Here is a 17,144-nt window from a genome sequence, read left to right as displayed (position 1 = left end):
TTTTTATTTTTTTTAGAATTAGAGAGGGCTGGAGAGATGGTCAGTGGTTAAGAGCACTGACTGTTCTTCCAGAGGTCCTCAGTTCAATTCCCAGCAACCACATAGTGGCCTACAATCATCTATAATGGGAGTCAGTGCCCTCTTCTCGTGTGTCTGAAGACAGCTACCGTGCACTACTCATATACGTAGAATTAGAGAAACCCTTTTTTATCACTAGCAGTAGATTCTTGTAGCCATGTATTCTTGATCATTTACTTAAATGTCAATTTGAGATATTCACCATATTACTTTGAAAATTTATTGTGTGGGTAAATTATTTTAATGCTAATACTGAAGATAATTATTTGCTATGTCTTATGATGAGTGAAGCATTATAGTTGCCCTTGTGATTGAATCAAATAAAACTTTTCTGATAATAGCAGCTTATATACTGTTATAAAATTTATTAAGTCTTGATTTTCCTCTTTTTCATATTTACTTAATAGTTGAATAATACAATGTTTAGATCAGTACAAGATACTGAAGATTCTAGGTTAGGCTATGAGCTGGTGTGGACTTAGAGCATGGCTTGGCTGGGCAGTGGTGGTGGCGCATGCCTTTAATCCCAGCACTTGAGAGGCAGAGGCAGGCAGATTTCTGAGTTTGAGGCCAGCCTGGTCTACAGAGTGAGTTCCAGGACAGCCAGGGCTACACAGAGAAATCCTGTCTCAAAAAACCAAAATGAATGAATGAATGAATGAATGAATGAATGAATGAATGAGCGTGGCTTGATCTTGCCTACCTGTTACTTTGGAAGGACAGGTCAAGGTAATAACTATAGCACACTGTAGTTTGCTTAATACTTGTTTAAACAGTACAGTTTTTTAAAACTATATTTTGACTCTTGCTTACTACAAATTTTACATTTAAGAAAACAAGAACACTGAACACTGAGGGTGTAGCTTAGTAATTAGAGCAGCTTGCCTAACAGATGTAGTTTCCTGTTCTCCTTCCAGCACTAATAAAGAAGGTAGGGGAAACAACATGCTATTTGGTCAACTATTTCTATGTTCCAAGGACTTGTGAAAACTTAGGGGAGCAACCCAATTTACCTTCAGAACTGGGAGGATTATCAGTTAGATGAGGAAGATAGTGTGAACCAGTGGGGGTTGCTTTGGTGGTGGTAGTGGTGGTGGTGGTGGTGCTGGTAGTTGGCTAGCTTTTAGTTGTTTGAAACAAGGCCTCAAACTTAATAGCAAGATATGACCTTGAACTACTACTGATCCTCTACCTTCTGAATGCAGGGATACAGACCCACACTACCATGCCAAATTTTCAGAAGTCTTTTTTATTTATGTCCTTATTTTTTAAATGAGTGGTCTGTCCACATGCCTGACTCAGGTTGATTATAGCATTCCTATACTTACCCTCAAACTTAATTAGTTTATACTGTAGTGTCAGGAGCCATCTAGGAGAGGCTAAAGGCATGCAAGGAGGCTTTCTGAAGATGGCCCACTGCTTTGCATGGCTGCAATGGGTGAGCTCTGAATTGTAGGGCTTTCAGAGATTTTTATCCTAGGATTGCTTCTTGCTCCTGATATGTCTTTCCTGTCACTATTACATAGAAAATGATTCCTGGGTGTTGGCCTACCCTATTGGGCAGATTTTCTGCAGATCAATGAAGATGTACTCTCATGCTGTGTAGACAAATTGATGATTCCAAAATTCCTAGTAATGATTCTATAGAATTCCTAAATTTATACAAGTAATTTTGAGGCCTCTATAGTATGAAAGCTGCAATTAGAGCTGTGTAAACCTTCATGTGTTACGGCTAATTGCATTAGGATATGAAAGCAGGCTTGGAACAATTGACAGTCTGGGAAAACATTCTTTCTTGGTTAGCTGTGAGATCACTGTCTAGTAACTGAAGATCATAAACTGGGAATGGACAATTTATTGTAGGTGCAAGGACAGAAAATAAAATATTGATTGGTTTATATATACAAAACTTCCAAACTAATGAGACACAAGGAAGATGATCTGTCTCTTGGCAAAATTGTGCTCACTTATGACATAGAATTATTGTTTTAAACTTTTAATGAATTTATGGAGCTAATAATAGATAATGAATATTTAGTCGGGTAGTAGTCTTAATGGAAACATATGTAAACATTTCTGCTGTAATTCCTTATTGATTTATGACTTGAATTAATGTCTTTAGCTTGCTATGAACTTACAGAATGTAAACCTGCTTGGAAAACTATGTGATCAATTATCCTGAGAAAGCAAAAGAGTTAATAAAGTATAAGACCTAAGAATGACAATAATGGAAAAGCATTTCTTTCTTTCGGCAATAAAGGTTGGGGCTTCTTTTTTTTTTCTTTTGCTTCATTCTGAGTGAGTTGAGTTTTTCTTTCTGTTTGTGTGACTTTCTTTTCCTTTTTCTCTGCCTCACAAAAAAGAACTAATGAAACTTTGCGCCTCTAGCTGATCAGTTAGGGGCTCCCAATAAAAGAACAAAGAGACCAAATGAGCTAATTCCTTTTCTTTTCTTTTTTCTTATTAGTACAATATTTATTTGTCTTCTCTCTGTCAAACTCTGAGCCAAGCACTTTCCCCAGGCTTCTTGGGGAGGTACAGGAAAAGGAACATATAGGGTAGACAAGACACAAAAGAACCATGGAGGTGGAAGTGGAGACAGCTGCTTCACATGGAGAAGAGGATGAGAAAGGCCGCCATTAGGCCTCTGCGGGAAGCAAAGCCCAGAATCGAGTTTGAGAAGGGTTGCTTCAGAGAAGCAACTGGCATAGCCAATGATGAGACTCCCAAAACAGTCCCAATCCCTGCCCCACAGCCAGCCACCCCAACTGTAGCAGCCCCAGCTCCAATGAACTTGGCAGCTGTGTCGATGTCCCTTGAAATGGTGCTGGTTTGGAAGCTGTGACTAAGGATTAGTGAGGTCAGAGGCCGCCGGACTGCCAAGCTGCTGAGGCTCTCATCTGTTGGCATCTGTGGTGGCTTAACTCCACTGCAGACAGTGGACAACTCAGCAACTGAGAGGGCGCTCCTGGTCTGGGAGCCAGTAGAGGCGAACTTGGAGCAGGCATACATTTTCAGGGGTGAGGGGCCAAGACTGAGAGCTGTTCCCAGAGTAGACAAGACAGCTAATTCTTAATCTCCTGCTGCTGAACAGCAGGAGTCAGTTATCAAAAGCCAGCAGCTTCTTGCCTTAGAATAGCAAAGAGTTAAAGGTAAATATTACCAAAAATAAACAACTTTTATTTTCGTAAAACTAAGTTTTGTCCCTGAAAACGGCTGGTGCTACCCATCGCTACTTTCCTCAGTACTTGGCACTGGGCTGGTTCCTGGCAATGTAGGTGAAAATACACACAAACATTTGTAGTAGTATGCTTTTAAATCATCTTATTATTGTTGATTACTCAGTATTTTGTCACATTATAATTCAAGCAGAATTTTGGGGCTAGCCAGGGGAAATTAATTATAAATGACTAAAAAAAATGTTTTCTGTATTTTAGTCATTTTTTTTTAAAGATTTATTTTATTTATTTTATGTGTATGAGTACACTGTAGCTGTACAGATGGCCGTGAGCCACCATATGTGTGACTGCTGAGAACTGAACTCAGGACCTCTTCTGGCCTGCTGACTTGCTCGCTCCAGCCCACTCACTCTGGCGTAAGTCACTGTAGCTGTCTTCAGACACACCAGAAGAGGACGCTAGATCACATTACGGGTGGTTTTGAGCCACCATGTGGTCGCTGGGATCCGAACTCAGGACCTTCGGAAGAGCAGTCAGTGCTCTTACCTGCTGAGCCATCTCGCCAACCCTATTTTAGTCATTTTAATAAATGACTGATTAGTATGCTTGTAAGTTGGGAATGGTTTATTTAAAATAACTAGAACGATTTGTGAATTACTTGGATTAAAGCTTAGTTTTGCTTTTCAGTTAGTCTGAATTATCTAGGCAATTTCAATCTAAATTATCTAGGTAAATTCCATGAGACATAGATTTGGACAGGATGAAACTCACATACAGTCAATTCTCTTTATAAGGGACTACTGAATTTCAAGAGGTAAGAGAAAAATACCATGCAGAGAGTTCTGTTTCTGTATTTGAAAACTAAGAAAATGCATTTTCCTTTACAAAGCAAAGTATAGACTTACAACAATTTGATTGACATTTATAGCATGATGTTATTTAATAAATGCAGAAATTATTCTCCTATCCAATTTTAAATTCCCCAGAGTAATACTCATATAGCCAGGTTTTTTTTTTCTCTGTTTGCATACTTCTTTCTTGAAATATTAACTATCAAGATTAGACACTGGAGAAATGGCTCAGTGGTTAAGAGTGCTTTTGCTCTTCCAGAAGACCTGAGTTCACTTCCCAACATCCATATTATAGCTGCCTTTATCTCCAGCTCCAGGGGATCCAACTCCCATTTGGCTTCCATGGGCACTCATACACACATGGCGCATGCACATACATAGACACATCTTTTTTTAAAAAATCAGATACTATGAAAAATTTTTTTGAGTTTAGTAAGTATAGGCATAATTTTTTTGCAACCTACTTTTAATAAGGGCTCAACTTTTCCTCTAGCCACCACTCAGCAGAGGTAGTAGAAAAGTTATTAGGATGTGGGGGAAGTAGACCTGTTCAGCAATAGTTCTTTGGCAGCAGTTCACTCTCATAGCAAAACACCAAATACGATTCTGCAACTGCTGAATCCAGTACTTGAGGCAGACAGACACCAGCCATGAACTGGCAACTACAGTATAGTTCTTAAGACGCTTCCAGGCTAGCCATTTGTCCTGAGGTGAGGACACAGAAGCTAGCTGCAAGCTGCTGCAGGGACTTCGAGAGCAGTTCTTGAACAAGTTCCTTTGAGGTGGTATTATCACAAGTTGAGCTCAACAATGATGTAAGGCAATACATGCATGTCTTTGGGGAAGAATAGAGAGGCGGAACAAACCAACCCAAAACTCAGTACTTGTCTCCCACTGTCTGTGGGGTCATATTTACACTCCTTCATCCCGGGTCCTTTCACATGTTTGCTGTATCAAAACATAAACATTCTTTCACCTATGTCTACTTTAGGAAAATATTCTTTCACCTGTTTGCTTTAGCAAGATATCCTTTCGTCTGTGTGCCTCAGCAAAACATCATTTGACAAAGCTTTCGAAAGAAACTAAAAGTTTCCACCTCAAGTCTTTTTGTTTTTCACTTATCCATTTACCTACATCCTAGTTGAAGCCCCCTCCCTCCTCACCTCCCAGTGCCTCCCTTACAAATCCCCCCCTACTTCTCTTCATAGAAGAGGAAGCTCCTCCATTGGTACCCTAAGACATCAAGTTGCAGCAGGACTAAGTACATCTTCTCCCACTGAGGCCTGACCAGGCAGTCCAGATAAGAGAAAGAGATCCAGTGGAAGTCAACAGACTCAGAGCCAAACCCCTGCTCTAATTGTTAGGGGATCCACATGAAGACCAAGCTGCTTATCTGCTACAAATGTGTAGGGGGCCTAGGTCTAGCAGCAGCATGCCCTTTGGTTGGTGGTTCAGTTTCTCTGAGCCCCATGGGCTCAGGTTAGTTTTCTCTGTAGGTCTTGTGGTGTCCTTGACCCCTCCAGCTCTCTCAATCCATCCCATCCTCAATTCTTTCACAAAACTCCCTGAGCTCCACCTGATGTTCGGCTGTCCGTGTTTGCATGTGTTTCCATCGATGCTGGATGTAGCCTCACAGGAGACAGTTGTGTTAGGCTCCTTTCTGCAAGCATAGCAAATTAATATGAATAGTATCAGGGGTTGGCTCTCTCCCATGGCATGCATCTCAGGTTGGGCCAGTCTTGGTTGGTTGTTCCCTCAATCTCTGCTCCATCTTTATCCAGCACATCTTCTAGGCAGGACAGATTTTGGGTCAAAGGTTCTGTGGGTGGGTTGATGTACCCCTCCCTCCACTGGAAGTCCTGCCTGGTTACAGGAGGTGGCCACTTCAGTTTTTGTATCCCCTTCTTGATTGGAAATGGAAGGTTGTGTCTGCTTCCCCAACTCAGTGCTGGGACCCTCACCTAGTTTTGGGTCTGTTCAGGCCATATATGCCTTTGAGTTCATATGTACATGTGGGGGGGGGGGCCAGGGAGGGTCCTATGGGTACCTTTTAGCCAACTGCCAAAGTCTTTGAGGTCATATGTGCATCAATTCTGTTTTCTCTCCCAGACATTGTGTTTTTTTTTTTTTTTTTAATCATCCATCTCCTTTGTCTATTACAATCTTTCCAGCCTCCTTTTTTGTAGACTTCTTTGAGTCTTGAGGGGAAGAGTTTTGATAATGACATCCCATTTAGGACTGAGTGTTATGAGATCTCTCAATTGCTAACATTGTCCAATTGTGAGTTTCCATATTAGTGTCCATCTACTGCAGTAGGAAGTTTCTCTGATGATGACTCAGTAAGATCCTAGGTGTTTAGCAGAATGTCCATATGTGTCATTGTTATGTACCTTTAGTACAGAAATAGTATTTGGTTTTCTCCTCGGTCCAGGACCTATCTAGTTTCAGATTACTGCCACCTGAGCAGTGCCAGACATTGTTTCCATCTGTCGTGACCCTTAGATCCAATCAGCTAGTGGGTGATACTCCCACATGTTTGGGTTAGTGTTGCCCACCCATCACTCTCATACATGGAGGATTTGTTGCACAGTTGGTATTAGCTTTTTGCTCTGGAGAGCTCTTGTCAGTAGGGGTAAAGACTCTAGTTAGGCACCATCTCAGCTTCTTAATGTAAGTGTCATCTTCAGTAACAGGGCCTTGCCATCAGTTTGTGGAGAGTAGCCAATAATAGCCTTGGCAATCGCCTAAGTTGTTTTGGGGGGTCAATCAGATGTAACCCATTCTGAGAACTTAGTGGTGAGAAATGTCTGGTTGGGGCTTTGTCATCCTGTTATTTGCTGGTTCCATTTAGATTTCTTTCATAAATGTTTTCTCATAATTTAATTCATTTTGTACCTTCTATGATCCTTACATATGCAAGTTATTTCTTTGTGAAATGTTAGTCTTTTAGGCCATAACAACAACAAAACAACAACAACCCAAAATAGAGAGCAGCCTCTTTGTATTAGTGCTATTGTCAATGAAATTCAGAGCCTTCCTGAAAAACAAAACTAACCAAACTGTCAAGACTCCGATTTTTATGTTAAAACTACAATATCTCAGTTCTGTTTATATGAGTCCATAATCAGAAATTTTGTTTTGATTTGAAGGTAATATTATAAAATTCTTTGGAATTTGAAGTTAATAATATCCCAAGGACTTATTATTTTCTTTCCTAATTGAACTATGATGCTTTTATTGCTTTTTATGAATTCAAAAATCATGACATGATTTTTGATAAAGTATTCCTTATTTAAAATGTACAAGGATAAGAGAAATGGTAAGAAAGCTTGATGTGCAAGCACAAGGGCCAGAGTCCAAAGCCCAGTGCCCGTGTTGTTTTTTGTTTTTTTCTTGAGGGAAAAAAAAAAGGCAGACATGGCAGCATGTGAGCCTTGGGGGAGGAGAGAAAAGAAGGTGATTTCTGGCCATCATCCTAGCTCCAGGTTCAGGAGAGACCCTTCTTCAAGGAAAAAGGGCAGCAGACATTTACACATACTTAGATCAAGCACAAAAATACCAAAATTATGAAAGTTTTAAAAGCTTTTTTTCTGCAGCTGAAGAGATGGCTCAGCAGGTAAGAGCACTGACTGCTCTTCTGAAGGTCTTGAGTTCAAATCCCAGCAGCCACATGGTGGCTCACAACCATCCATAATGAGATCTGACGCCCTCTTCTGGTGTGTCTGAAGAGAGCTACAGTATACTTATGTATAATAATAAATAAATCTTTAAAAAAAATTTTTTTTCTTTCAGAAACAGGGTTTCTCTTTGTATCCCTTGCTGACCTGGAACTCACTCCATAGACCAGGCTAGCCTCAACTCAGAGATCTACCTGCCTCTGCTGCCTGAGTGCTGGGACTAAGGGTGTGTGACACCACTGTCCAGTTAAGTTTTTACAGTTCTTACTAGTACTCTAGTTGTGTGTATGTCTGTGCGTGTGTGTGTTTCCAAGACTAGCTCTCTACATAGATCTGGCTGGCTAAGTACTCAGGCCAAGACCTGGTCACCCTTAAACTCACAGAGTTCCTCAGTATTATCAGATACAACAAAACTTTAAAAATGAATAATTTCTACCATATTCCCATAATTTTTAAAGAAATCCTTAAGTTTTGATTTGTCCGTCTCATGAGGCAGGTTGCCAATGAAGGATCCAAAATCACCTTTCTCATCAGCCTCATGGATTGGTCTGGTCCCCTTGGAGATGACTGTTTATTTATTGCTCTTGCACTGTTTTGATGTCTCTGAGGCCTCTGCAGTGGAATCTGAGTTTCATGCTTAGATTCTGTGCTTCTCTAAAAAGCATGAGGTGGGAACCCATTCACTGGAACAATTCTACTGGTCACAGAGGCCCAAGATGTCCTCAAGTCTTCATGTACTGCCTGAGCCATCTTTCTTGGTGCTGGGGAATAACTGGTAGGGAATACTTTCTAATGGTCAGTGTGTGTGTGTGTGTGTGTGTGTGTGTGTGTGTGTGTGTGTGTGTGTGGTGTTTGTTTTTGTTTTTTGTTTTTCAGATAGGGTTTCCCTGTAGACCAGGCTGGCCTCAAACGCAAAGATTCCCCCTGCCTCTACCACCCGAGTACTGGAATTAAAGGCACGTGCCACGACCACCCTAATGACTGTTATGTTTTTCTCTTTTATTATTTCTTTTATTTTTTTTGAAATTATAATATAGTCATATAAATTCCATTTCCTTTCCTCCCTCCAAATCCTGTTTATGAATTTCTCTTTGTCCTGCTAGCTTTCGATTTTAATTTAGTCCCTTATGGATTCAAAGAGTTCTTTTCATAACCTCTTTGACTTGGTCACAGATTCCCACCATTCAGCAGAGGACTAAGCTTCTTCGTGACCATAGCTCTGATTAATTCAACCTGAGTGAGGGAGGGAGAAATAAGCCTTGCGTATGAAGGATGGCAGGAACACCTCATATAAAACAACTCTTGTCCACTTGAAGCTTAGTATTGGTTAGATATTTCCTTAAAAAATATTTATTCATTAGAGAAATTTAGATTTGCCTGATTATTTTTCTGACACCACTGGTGAAATGAGCCAATTCAAACCAGATTAGATTGTATTAAAGGCAGGTTTATTGGGAAGCTTTTTTTGGGCTGGCGAGTTAACTGGCCCCAAGGACTGAGGTGAGTGGGGAGAGGGAGAAAGAAAGAGAGAAAAGGCATGCTCACAGAGAAGAGGGGAAGGGTGGGGGGAGGGAGCGTGCGCAAATGCAAAATGTCTGGATTATATAGGGAAGAATTTCTAGGGGAAGGGCAGTCCCGCCATTGGGCTGGAAAGTTTAGGATTGGGGGCAGGGTATGCCAGGTAGAGACTGAGGGATGCTGGGGGAACCTGGAGGCCAGGTCTGCTTTGGTATATAAAATATACACCTAAGTCCCTTGTCCTCCAAATACTGCCAAATTTGCTGTGAGAAATTGAATTTAATAGATTAATATTTGTAAAATATTGCCTAGAAAAAGGTTTTATAGATAAAAATGAATGGATGGATCACATGTTCACTAAAAATTCAAATGGAAAAGCATGCTTTTGAAAATTATATAAAGTATTTTTTATTATTAGATATTTTCTTTATTTACATTTCAAATGTTATCCCCTTTCCTCATTTCCCCTCTGAAAGCCCCCCTATCCTATCTCCCCCTCCCCCTCCTCACTAACCCACCCACTCCCATTTCCCTGTCCTGGTATTCCCCTACACTAGGGCATGGAGCCTTCACAGGACCTAGGGCCTCATCTTTCATTGATGTCCCACAAGGCCATCCTCTGCTACATATGCAGCTAGAGTCATGGGTCTCTCCATGTGTACTCTTTGGTGGTGATGTAGTCCCTGGGAGCTCTGGGGTACTGGTTGGTTCATATTATTGTTCCTCCTATGGAGCTGCAAACTCCTTCAGCTCCTTGGGTCCTTTCTCTAGCTCCTCCATTGGGGAATCTGTGCTCAGTCCAATGGATGCCTGTGAGCATCTACTTCTGTATTTGTCAGGCACTGGCAGAGCCTCTCAGGCTCCTGTCAGCACGTACTTGCTGGCATCCACCATAGTGTCTGAGTTTGGTAACTGTATGGAATGGATCCCCAGGTGTGACAGTCACTGGATGGCCTTTCCTTCAGTCTCTGCTCCACAATTTGTTTCTGTATCTTCTCCCATGGATATTTTGATCCCCCATCTAAGAAGGACCGAAGTATCTACACTGGTCTTCCTTCTTCTTGAGCTTCATATGGTCTGTGAATTGTATCTTGGGTATTCCGAACTTATCTACTTATCAGTAGTGCATACTCACTGTGTGTTTGTTTTTTTGTGATTGGGTTACTTTACTCAGGATGATATTTTCTAGTTCCGTCCATTTGCCTAAGAATTTCATGAATTCATTGTTTTTAATAGCTCAGTAGTATTCCATTGTGTAAATGTACCACATTTTTCTGTATCCATAACTCTGTTGAAGGACATCTGGGTTTTTTCCAGCTTCTGGCTATTATAAATAAGGCTAATATGAACATAGTGGAACATGTGTCCTTATTACATGTTGAAGCATTTTCTGGGTATATGCCCAGGAGTGGCATAGCTGGGCCCTCAGGTAGTACTATATCTAATTTTCTGAGGAACCGCCAAACTGATTTCCAGAGTGGTTGTACCAGCTTGTAATCCCACCAGCAATGGAGGAGTGTTCTTCTTTCTCCACATCCTCGCCAGCATCTGCTGTCATCTGAGTTTTTGATCTTAGCCCTTCTGACTGGTATAAGGTGGAATTTCAGGGTTGTTTTGATTTGCATTTCCCTGATGACTAAGGATTTCTTTAGGTGCTTCTCAGCCATTCAGTATTCCTCAGTTGAGAATTCTTTGTTTAGCTCTGTTCCCCATTTTAAATAGGGTTATTTGGTTCTCTGGAGTCTAACTTCTTGAGTTCTTTGTTTATATTGGATATTAGCCCATAATCAGATAAAGGATTGGTAAATCAGATATAGGATTGTTGAAGTCTCCCACTATTATTGTGTGATGTTCAGTGTGTGCTTTGAGCTTTAGCAAAGTTTCTTTTATGAATGTAAGTGCCCTTGCATTTGGAGCTTAGATATTCAGTATTGAGAGTTCATCTTGGTAGATTTTACCTTTGATGAGTACGAAGTGTCCCTCATCTTTTTTGACCACTTTAGGTTGAAAGTCCATTTTATTCGATATTAGAATGGCTACTCCAGCTTGTTTTTTTGGACCATTTGCTTGGAAAATTGTTTTCCAGCTTTTTACTCTGAGGAGGTGTCTGTCTTTGTTACTGAGGTGAGTTTCCTATATGTAACAAAATGTTGGGTCCTGTTTACATATACAGTTTGTTAGTCTAGGTCTTTTTATTGGGGAATTGATTCCATTGATATTAAGAGATATTAAGTAAAAGTGATTGCTGTTTGCTATTATTTTTGTTGTTAGAGGTAGAATTATGTTTATGTGGCTATCTTCTTTTTTGGTTTGTTAAAAGAAGATTATTTTCTTGCTATTTCTAGGGTGTAGTTTCCCTCCTTGTGTTGGAGTTTTCTATTTATTATCCTTTGAAGGCTGGATTTGTGGAAAGATACTGTGTAAATTTGTTTTTGTCATTGAATACCTTGTTTTTTCCATCTATGGTAATTGAGAGTTTTGCTGGTACAGTAGCCTGGGGTGGCATTTATGTTCTCTTAGGGTCTGTACGACATCTGCCCAGGATCTTCTTTCTGGCTTTTGTAGTCTGTGGAGAGAAGTTTGGTGTAATTCTGATAGATCTGCCTTTATATGCTGCTTGACCTTTTTCCCTTACTGCTTTTAATATTCTTTCTTTGTTTTGTGCATTTGATGTTTTGATTATTATGTGATGGGAGGAACTTCTTTTTTTTTCTGGGTCCATTTTATTTGGAGTTCTGTAGGCTTCTTGTATGTTCATGGCCATCTCTTTCTTTAGGTTAGGAAAATCTTCTACAATTTTGTTGAAGATATTTACTGGCACTCGTCTATACCTATTATCCTTAGGTTTGGTCTTCTCATTGCGTCCTGGATTTCCTGGATGTTTTACATTAGAAGCTTTTTGCTTTTTGCATTTTCTTTGACTGTTTGTCAATGTTTTCTGTTATCTTCTGCATCTGAGATTCTCCCTTCTATCTTTTGTATTCTGTTGGTGATGCTCTCACATCTGTAACTCCTGATCTCTTTCCTAGGTTTTCTGCCTTTAGAGTTGTCTCCCTTTGTGATTTCTTTATTGTTTCTATTTCCATTTTTAAATCCTGGATGGTTTTGTTCAATTCCTTCAGCTGTTTGGTTGTGTTTTCCAGTTATTTAAGGGATTTTTGTGTTTCCTCTTTAAGGGCTTCTACCTGTTTACCTGTCCTGTCCTGTATTTCTTTAAGGGAGTTATTTATATCCTTCTTAATGTCCTCTATCAGCATCATGAGAAGTGATTTTTAAATCCAATTCTTGCTTATCCAGTGTGTTGGGGTATCCAGGACTTGCTGCTGTGGAGAACTGGGTTCTGATGAGGCCATGTAGCCTTGGTTTCTGTTGGTAAGGTTCTTGTGCTTGCCTTTCGCCAGTTGATTATCTTTGGTGGTTGTTGGTCTTGCTGTCTCTGGCTTGAACTTGTCCCTCCTGAAGACCAGTAAGCTTTCGGCAGCACTCCTGGGAGACCAGCTCACCTGGCAGGACCCATGCATGCACTGAGAGTTGCAGAACAGTCCCAGCCCCTAGGTGCAGATGGACAGGCCAGAAGGAACCTGTCCCAACTGCTCCACCACCCCTGTGTCCTGTGAGCTCCTGGCTGGTCCAGCCTTAGACAGTCACCAGAGAGAAAATCTATATAAAGTTTTAAAAACATTAACTTGATGCCATTGACTATTTAATTTTCCTTGAGCAAGTGCCTTGCACTTGCCAGTCTAGAGCTTTATCAGTTTATATATATATACCAAGGCTTCTTGACTTTTAGTCAGGTGCTTTCAAAGATCATTTTAAAGTTTACTCAGAAAACAATATTTTCTGAAGCAAATGTCATGAATTTATATCCCAAACAGCTGAGATTATTGGCCTGCATTACCATGCCAAGTTCTGTTCCTTTTTTTTTTTTTTTTTTTTTTTTTTCTGTTTTGAGACTGAGTCTCATTTTTTAACTCTGGCTGGCCTGCGCCGGGCGGTGGTGGTGCATGCCTTTAATCCCAGCACTTGAGAGGCAGAGGCAGGTGGATCTCTGAGTTCGAGGCCAGCCTGGTCTACAGAATGAGTTCCAGGACAGCCAGGGCTACACAGAGAAACCCTGTCTCGAAAAAACAAACAAAAAAAAAAAAAACAAAAAAAACCCCTCTGGCTGGCCTGGAACTCATTATATAGACCAGGCTATCTTTGAAACTCATAAAGATGTACTTGCCTCTGGCTGTTGAGCATTTGGATTATAGACGTGGCAACACTATACTTGGCCCTTGTTCATTTTCCATGTATGATCATACCACGGCACACATGTGGATGTCAAGAAAACTTAACACTAGTTGTTTCTCTCCTTTTGCTTTGTGTGTTTCACACTTAGTGATGAGCTCCCTTACCCACTGAATTGTCTCACTGGCCCATAAATAATCTTTGACTATATAAGTTTTAATAATGAATGAGTAATGTAATAATTTGTAGTTACTGCTGATACTGTCCCTTGTGTCTATAGTTTTTATTCTGTTATAACTATTGTAATGCATTTCTGTTAATAAATTTTTTTGTGGTTTATTATTCTGAACATTAGGGAATACCTTTCTTTCTAATCAAAATAATATATGTGGGGCTGGAGAGATGGCTCAGTGGTTAAAAGCACTGACTGCTCTTCCAAAGGTCCTGAGTTCAATTTCCAGCTACCACTTGTTGGCTCACAACCATCTGTACAGTGATAGTGTACTCATATATATATTAAATAAATAAATAAATATAAAAATAAAAATAGTGTATGTAAGTTTAGCCAAAAATTAAAGGACACTCTGTAATTGTACAAAATCTTGAAGTTTTTTTTTCTCCTTTGAATCTTGATAAGGATCCAAACTAACTAGTCAATTGGGTCATCCTGTAAAGTGTGTGTACGTGGAGTAGATGGTATATCAGTTGAGTGGTGTAATAAGGTACAAAAGAAGAGAGACAATTGTTAATGGCATTTTAATCAATGTTTGTTGCAGTTTTCCTCTTAGCCCAGCTAGCTCTCAAATAATGGAGACTGGACTAGTATATTTACTTATCAAGCTCTAAGTGTACAACAGCTGAGTATGGTTACTCCATTTTAATCTATGCTAATCTGACTACCTCCCAGCCAAAATCTCTAAGATACTTGCATTATTTGGCTTTCTCTGCTTGAGCCTTTGTCTCCTGGTCTCTCCTGCCACCCCCAACCCTCCACACCTGTCAGGAAGTCCAGCCTTGTTTTCTCCCCTGCTAAGTTAGCTGATCAGCCTCTTATTGATCAACCAGGCAAGAATTGAGGAGCAATGTTTACACTACATTGAGATGGGTGATTCTCAAAGATTGCAGCCAGATATGGGGGCACAGAAATCAGCATTTGAATAACTATACAGGGCACAGTAACATGCCTACAGAAAATCATTGTTTCACTAAAATTAATCAGTATTGTCTGGAGGTGGAGACAAGGTTAGTTTAGTTAAGTATGATGACACCTCATGTTCTTGGTAACTGAAGCATCTCTAAGGCTGACTTTCTCTTGTTTCTTCAGGTGATTTACTGTTCTTTTGGTGGAACATCCAAAGGGCTGCATTTCAATAACTTAATAGTTGGACTCGTCCTCCTTACAAGAGGCAAAGATGAAGAGAAAACAAAATGTAAGTTCTTTTAGCTCCTGTGATAATAGTGTCACATGTGTAGAATAATCAACCTCAAAATATGGAAATTCTTTTTTTATTTTATTTTATTTATTTATTTTTTTTCAAGACAGGGTTTCTCTGTAGACTAGGCTGGCCTCGAACTCAGAAATCCGCCTGCCTCTCCCTCCCAAGTGCTGGGATTAAAGGCATGCACCACCACTGCCCAGCAAAATATGGAAATTCTAATGGCTACTTCTCCAAAGATACAAAGTGACCAGTAAGCACTTGACAATGTAGCTAGTCACCAAAGTGAACTAAAACTATTGTGATACCATATCATATTTTAAAATAAATGTAATAACTGTACTAACAAATATTTGTAAAAATTCCAGTCCTTGATCTTTGCTGTTAAAAGTGTAAAATGACAGTGCAACCAGTTTAGATTTTTTTTTTTTTATTCATTTATTTTTCCATTCTGGGAATTAAACTCAGGGCCTATCTGGATGGATAAATGTCAGTTTTTGCACAATAAAATCTAACTGTAGAAGGAAAGGAAGTAAAGTACTGATCCATGTTTAAACATAAATAAGCCTTAAAAATATTTTACTTGAGGGGCTGAAGAGTTGGTTCAGCAGCTAAGAGCATATATAGCTAGCTCTTCCAGAGGACCTGAGTTTAATTTCCAGCACCCGTGTCATGAGGCTAACAACTGCCTTTTAACTATGGCTCTCAGGGATCTAACATCCTCTCCTGGCCTCTGTGGGTACCTGCCTTCCCATATGCACATATACACATAAATAAAAACAAATATTCTTTAAAACGTGTATATATTACTGAATAATGGGTACTGTTTAGAGTAGACCACACATTATGATTATGATTACGTGATGTTTCTAGAATAAGCAAATCAATAGAGGCAGAATATAGTAGATGAGACTGTCAAGGTACTTGGTGGACAGGGAAATAGAGAATGCATAGCTCCTGGTGGGTATGAGAATTTTGGTTTATGTTTTTGCTTTCCCCTTTCTGTGGTATTGGAGATTGACATACTATGAAAGTGCTCTGCCATTCAGCTGTATTGTTAGTAAGTTTGAAATTTCTTTCTAGGTTGATGAAAATGGTCTGAAATTAGTGGTAGTTGTTATACAACCATGTACATATACTAAAAATTACTAAAGTGTATTAAGGTATGTGTTTATAAAAGATTAATTTTTCAGAATGTGTTCTATATCACTAAAGCTGTTAACTTAAAAAAAAAAAAAAAAAACTGGCTGGGTCTGGTGGTGCATGCCTGTAAACCCAGCAATGGGAGGCAGACGCAGGTGGATGGATATCTATGAGTCTGAAGACAGCCTGGTCTTCATCATGAGTTCCAGGGCTACATAGTGAGGGCTTGTCTCAAAAAACTTAAAACATAACAGAACAAAATCCCAGAAACAAACAAACAAACAAACAAAAAACCTGGGGCAAAAAGAAAGGAAAGAAAAATATTTGAAGACTTAAACTTAGTAGTCTGTTTTTTCATTACTTTATAAAACCAAAGGTTGATTTAATTCTGGTCAGAAAGCTATGGTCAGAAAGTGTAGGTCCTCCTTTCTGTAAGTTTCATTATGTAGCCTAGATTGACCTGGAATACTCATTTATCAGCCTTCTGTCTTTCCAGACTAATGAGGATTTAAAATATAGTCTACAGCCATACCACCTTGAAGGTGCCCGATCTCGTCTGATCTTGGAAGCTAAGCAGGGTCAGGCCTGGTTAGTACTTGGATGGGAGACCACCTGGGAATACTGGGTGCTGTAGGCTTTTAAATAAATAAATATAGAGAGCTAATCACATATGGTGACACATACTGTCATTCCAGCACCGGGGAAACAGATGCAAGAGAATGGATTAGCTGAGACCAGTCTGGGCTTCATAGTGAATCTAATTTAAAACAACAACACACATACAAAACACAATAAAAATAAAACACATAGCACTGGGAATGTAGCTCAGTGGTAGAGTACTTGGTGTGTACAAGGTCCTTGGTTTTTAGTCCCAACAGCAGAAGGGAAAGGTCTAGTATGCATGCATTGTATGTAAGTACTATACCATTTTATGTATTTAGGCACATTGTATGTAAGTACTATTCCATTTTATGTATTTAGGCACATTGTATGTAAGTACTATACCATTTTATGTATTTAGGCACATTGTAT

At 39.7% G+C, this 17,144-nt stretch overlaps 1 protein-coding gene and 1 non-coding gene across 4 annotated transcripts in view; both read left to right on the top strand.

Moving 5' to 3' along the window:
• The window catches only part of Usp32 (ubiquitin specific peptidase 32), a 173,631-nt gene that overhangs the window by 70,983 nt on the left and 85,504 nt on the right, over positions 1-17,144 (top strand). For all 3 annotated transcript variants that reach the window (XM_031354297.1, XM_031354296.1, XM_031354295.1), the window contains exon 3: positions 14,858-14,963. In XM_031354297.1, the coding sequence (XP_031210157.1) occupies positions 14,858-14,963 (106 nt within the window). The remainder of the gene's footprint in view (positions 1-14,857; positions 14,964-17,144) is intronic.
• LOC116079323 lies at positions 16,631-16,749 on the top strand. Its single transcript, XR_004113896.1, has one exon. It is a non-coding gene; the product is annotated as a 5S ribosomal RNA (ribosomal RNA).

Source organism: Mastomys coucha, unplaced genomic scaffold, assembly GCF_008632895.1.
Source record: "Mastomys coucha isolate ucsf_1 unplaced genomic scaffold, UCSF_Mcou_1 pScaffold5, whole genome shotgun sequence".
In the NCBI taxonomy this organism is placed as follows: domain Eukaryota; kingdom Metazoa; phylum Chordata; class Mammalia; order Rodentia; family Muridae; genus Mastomys; species Mastomys coucha.
The sequence above is the reverse complement of the archived record's forward strand: the minus strand, read 5'-3'. Positions and strand labels throughout refer to the sequence as shown.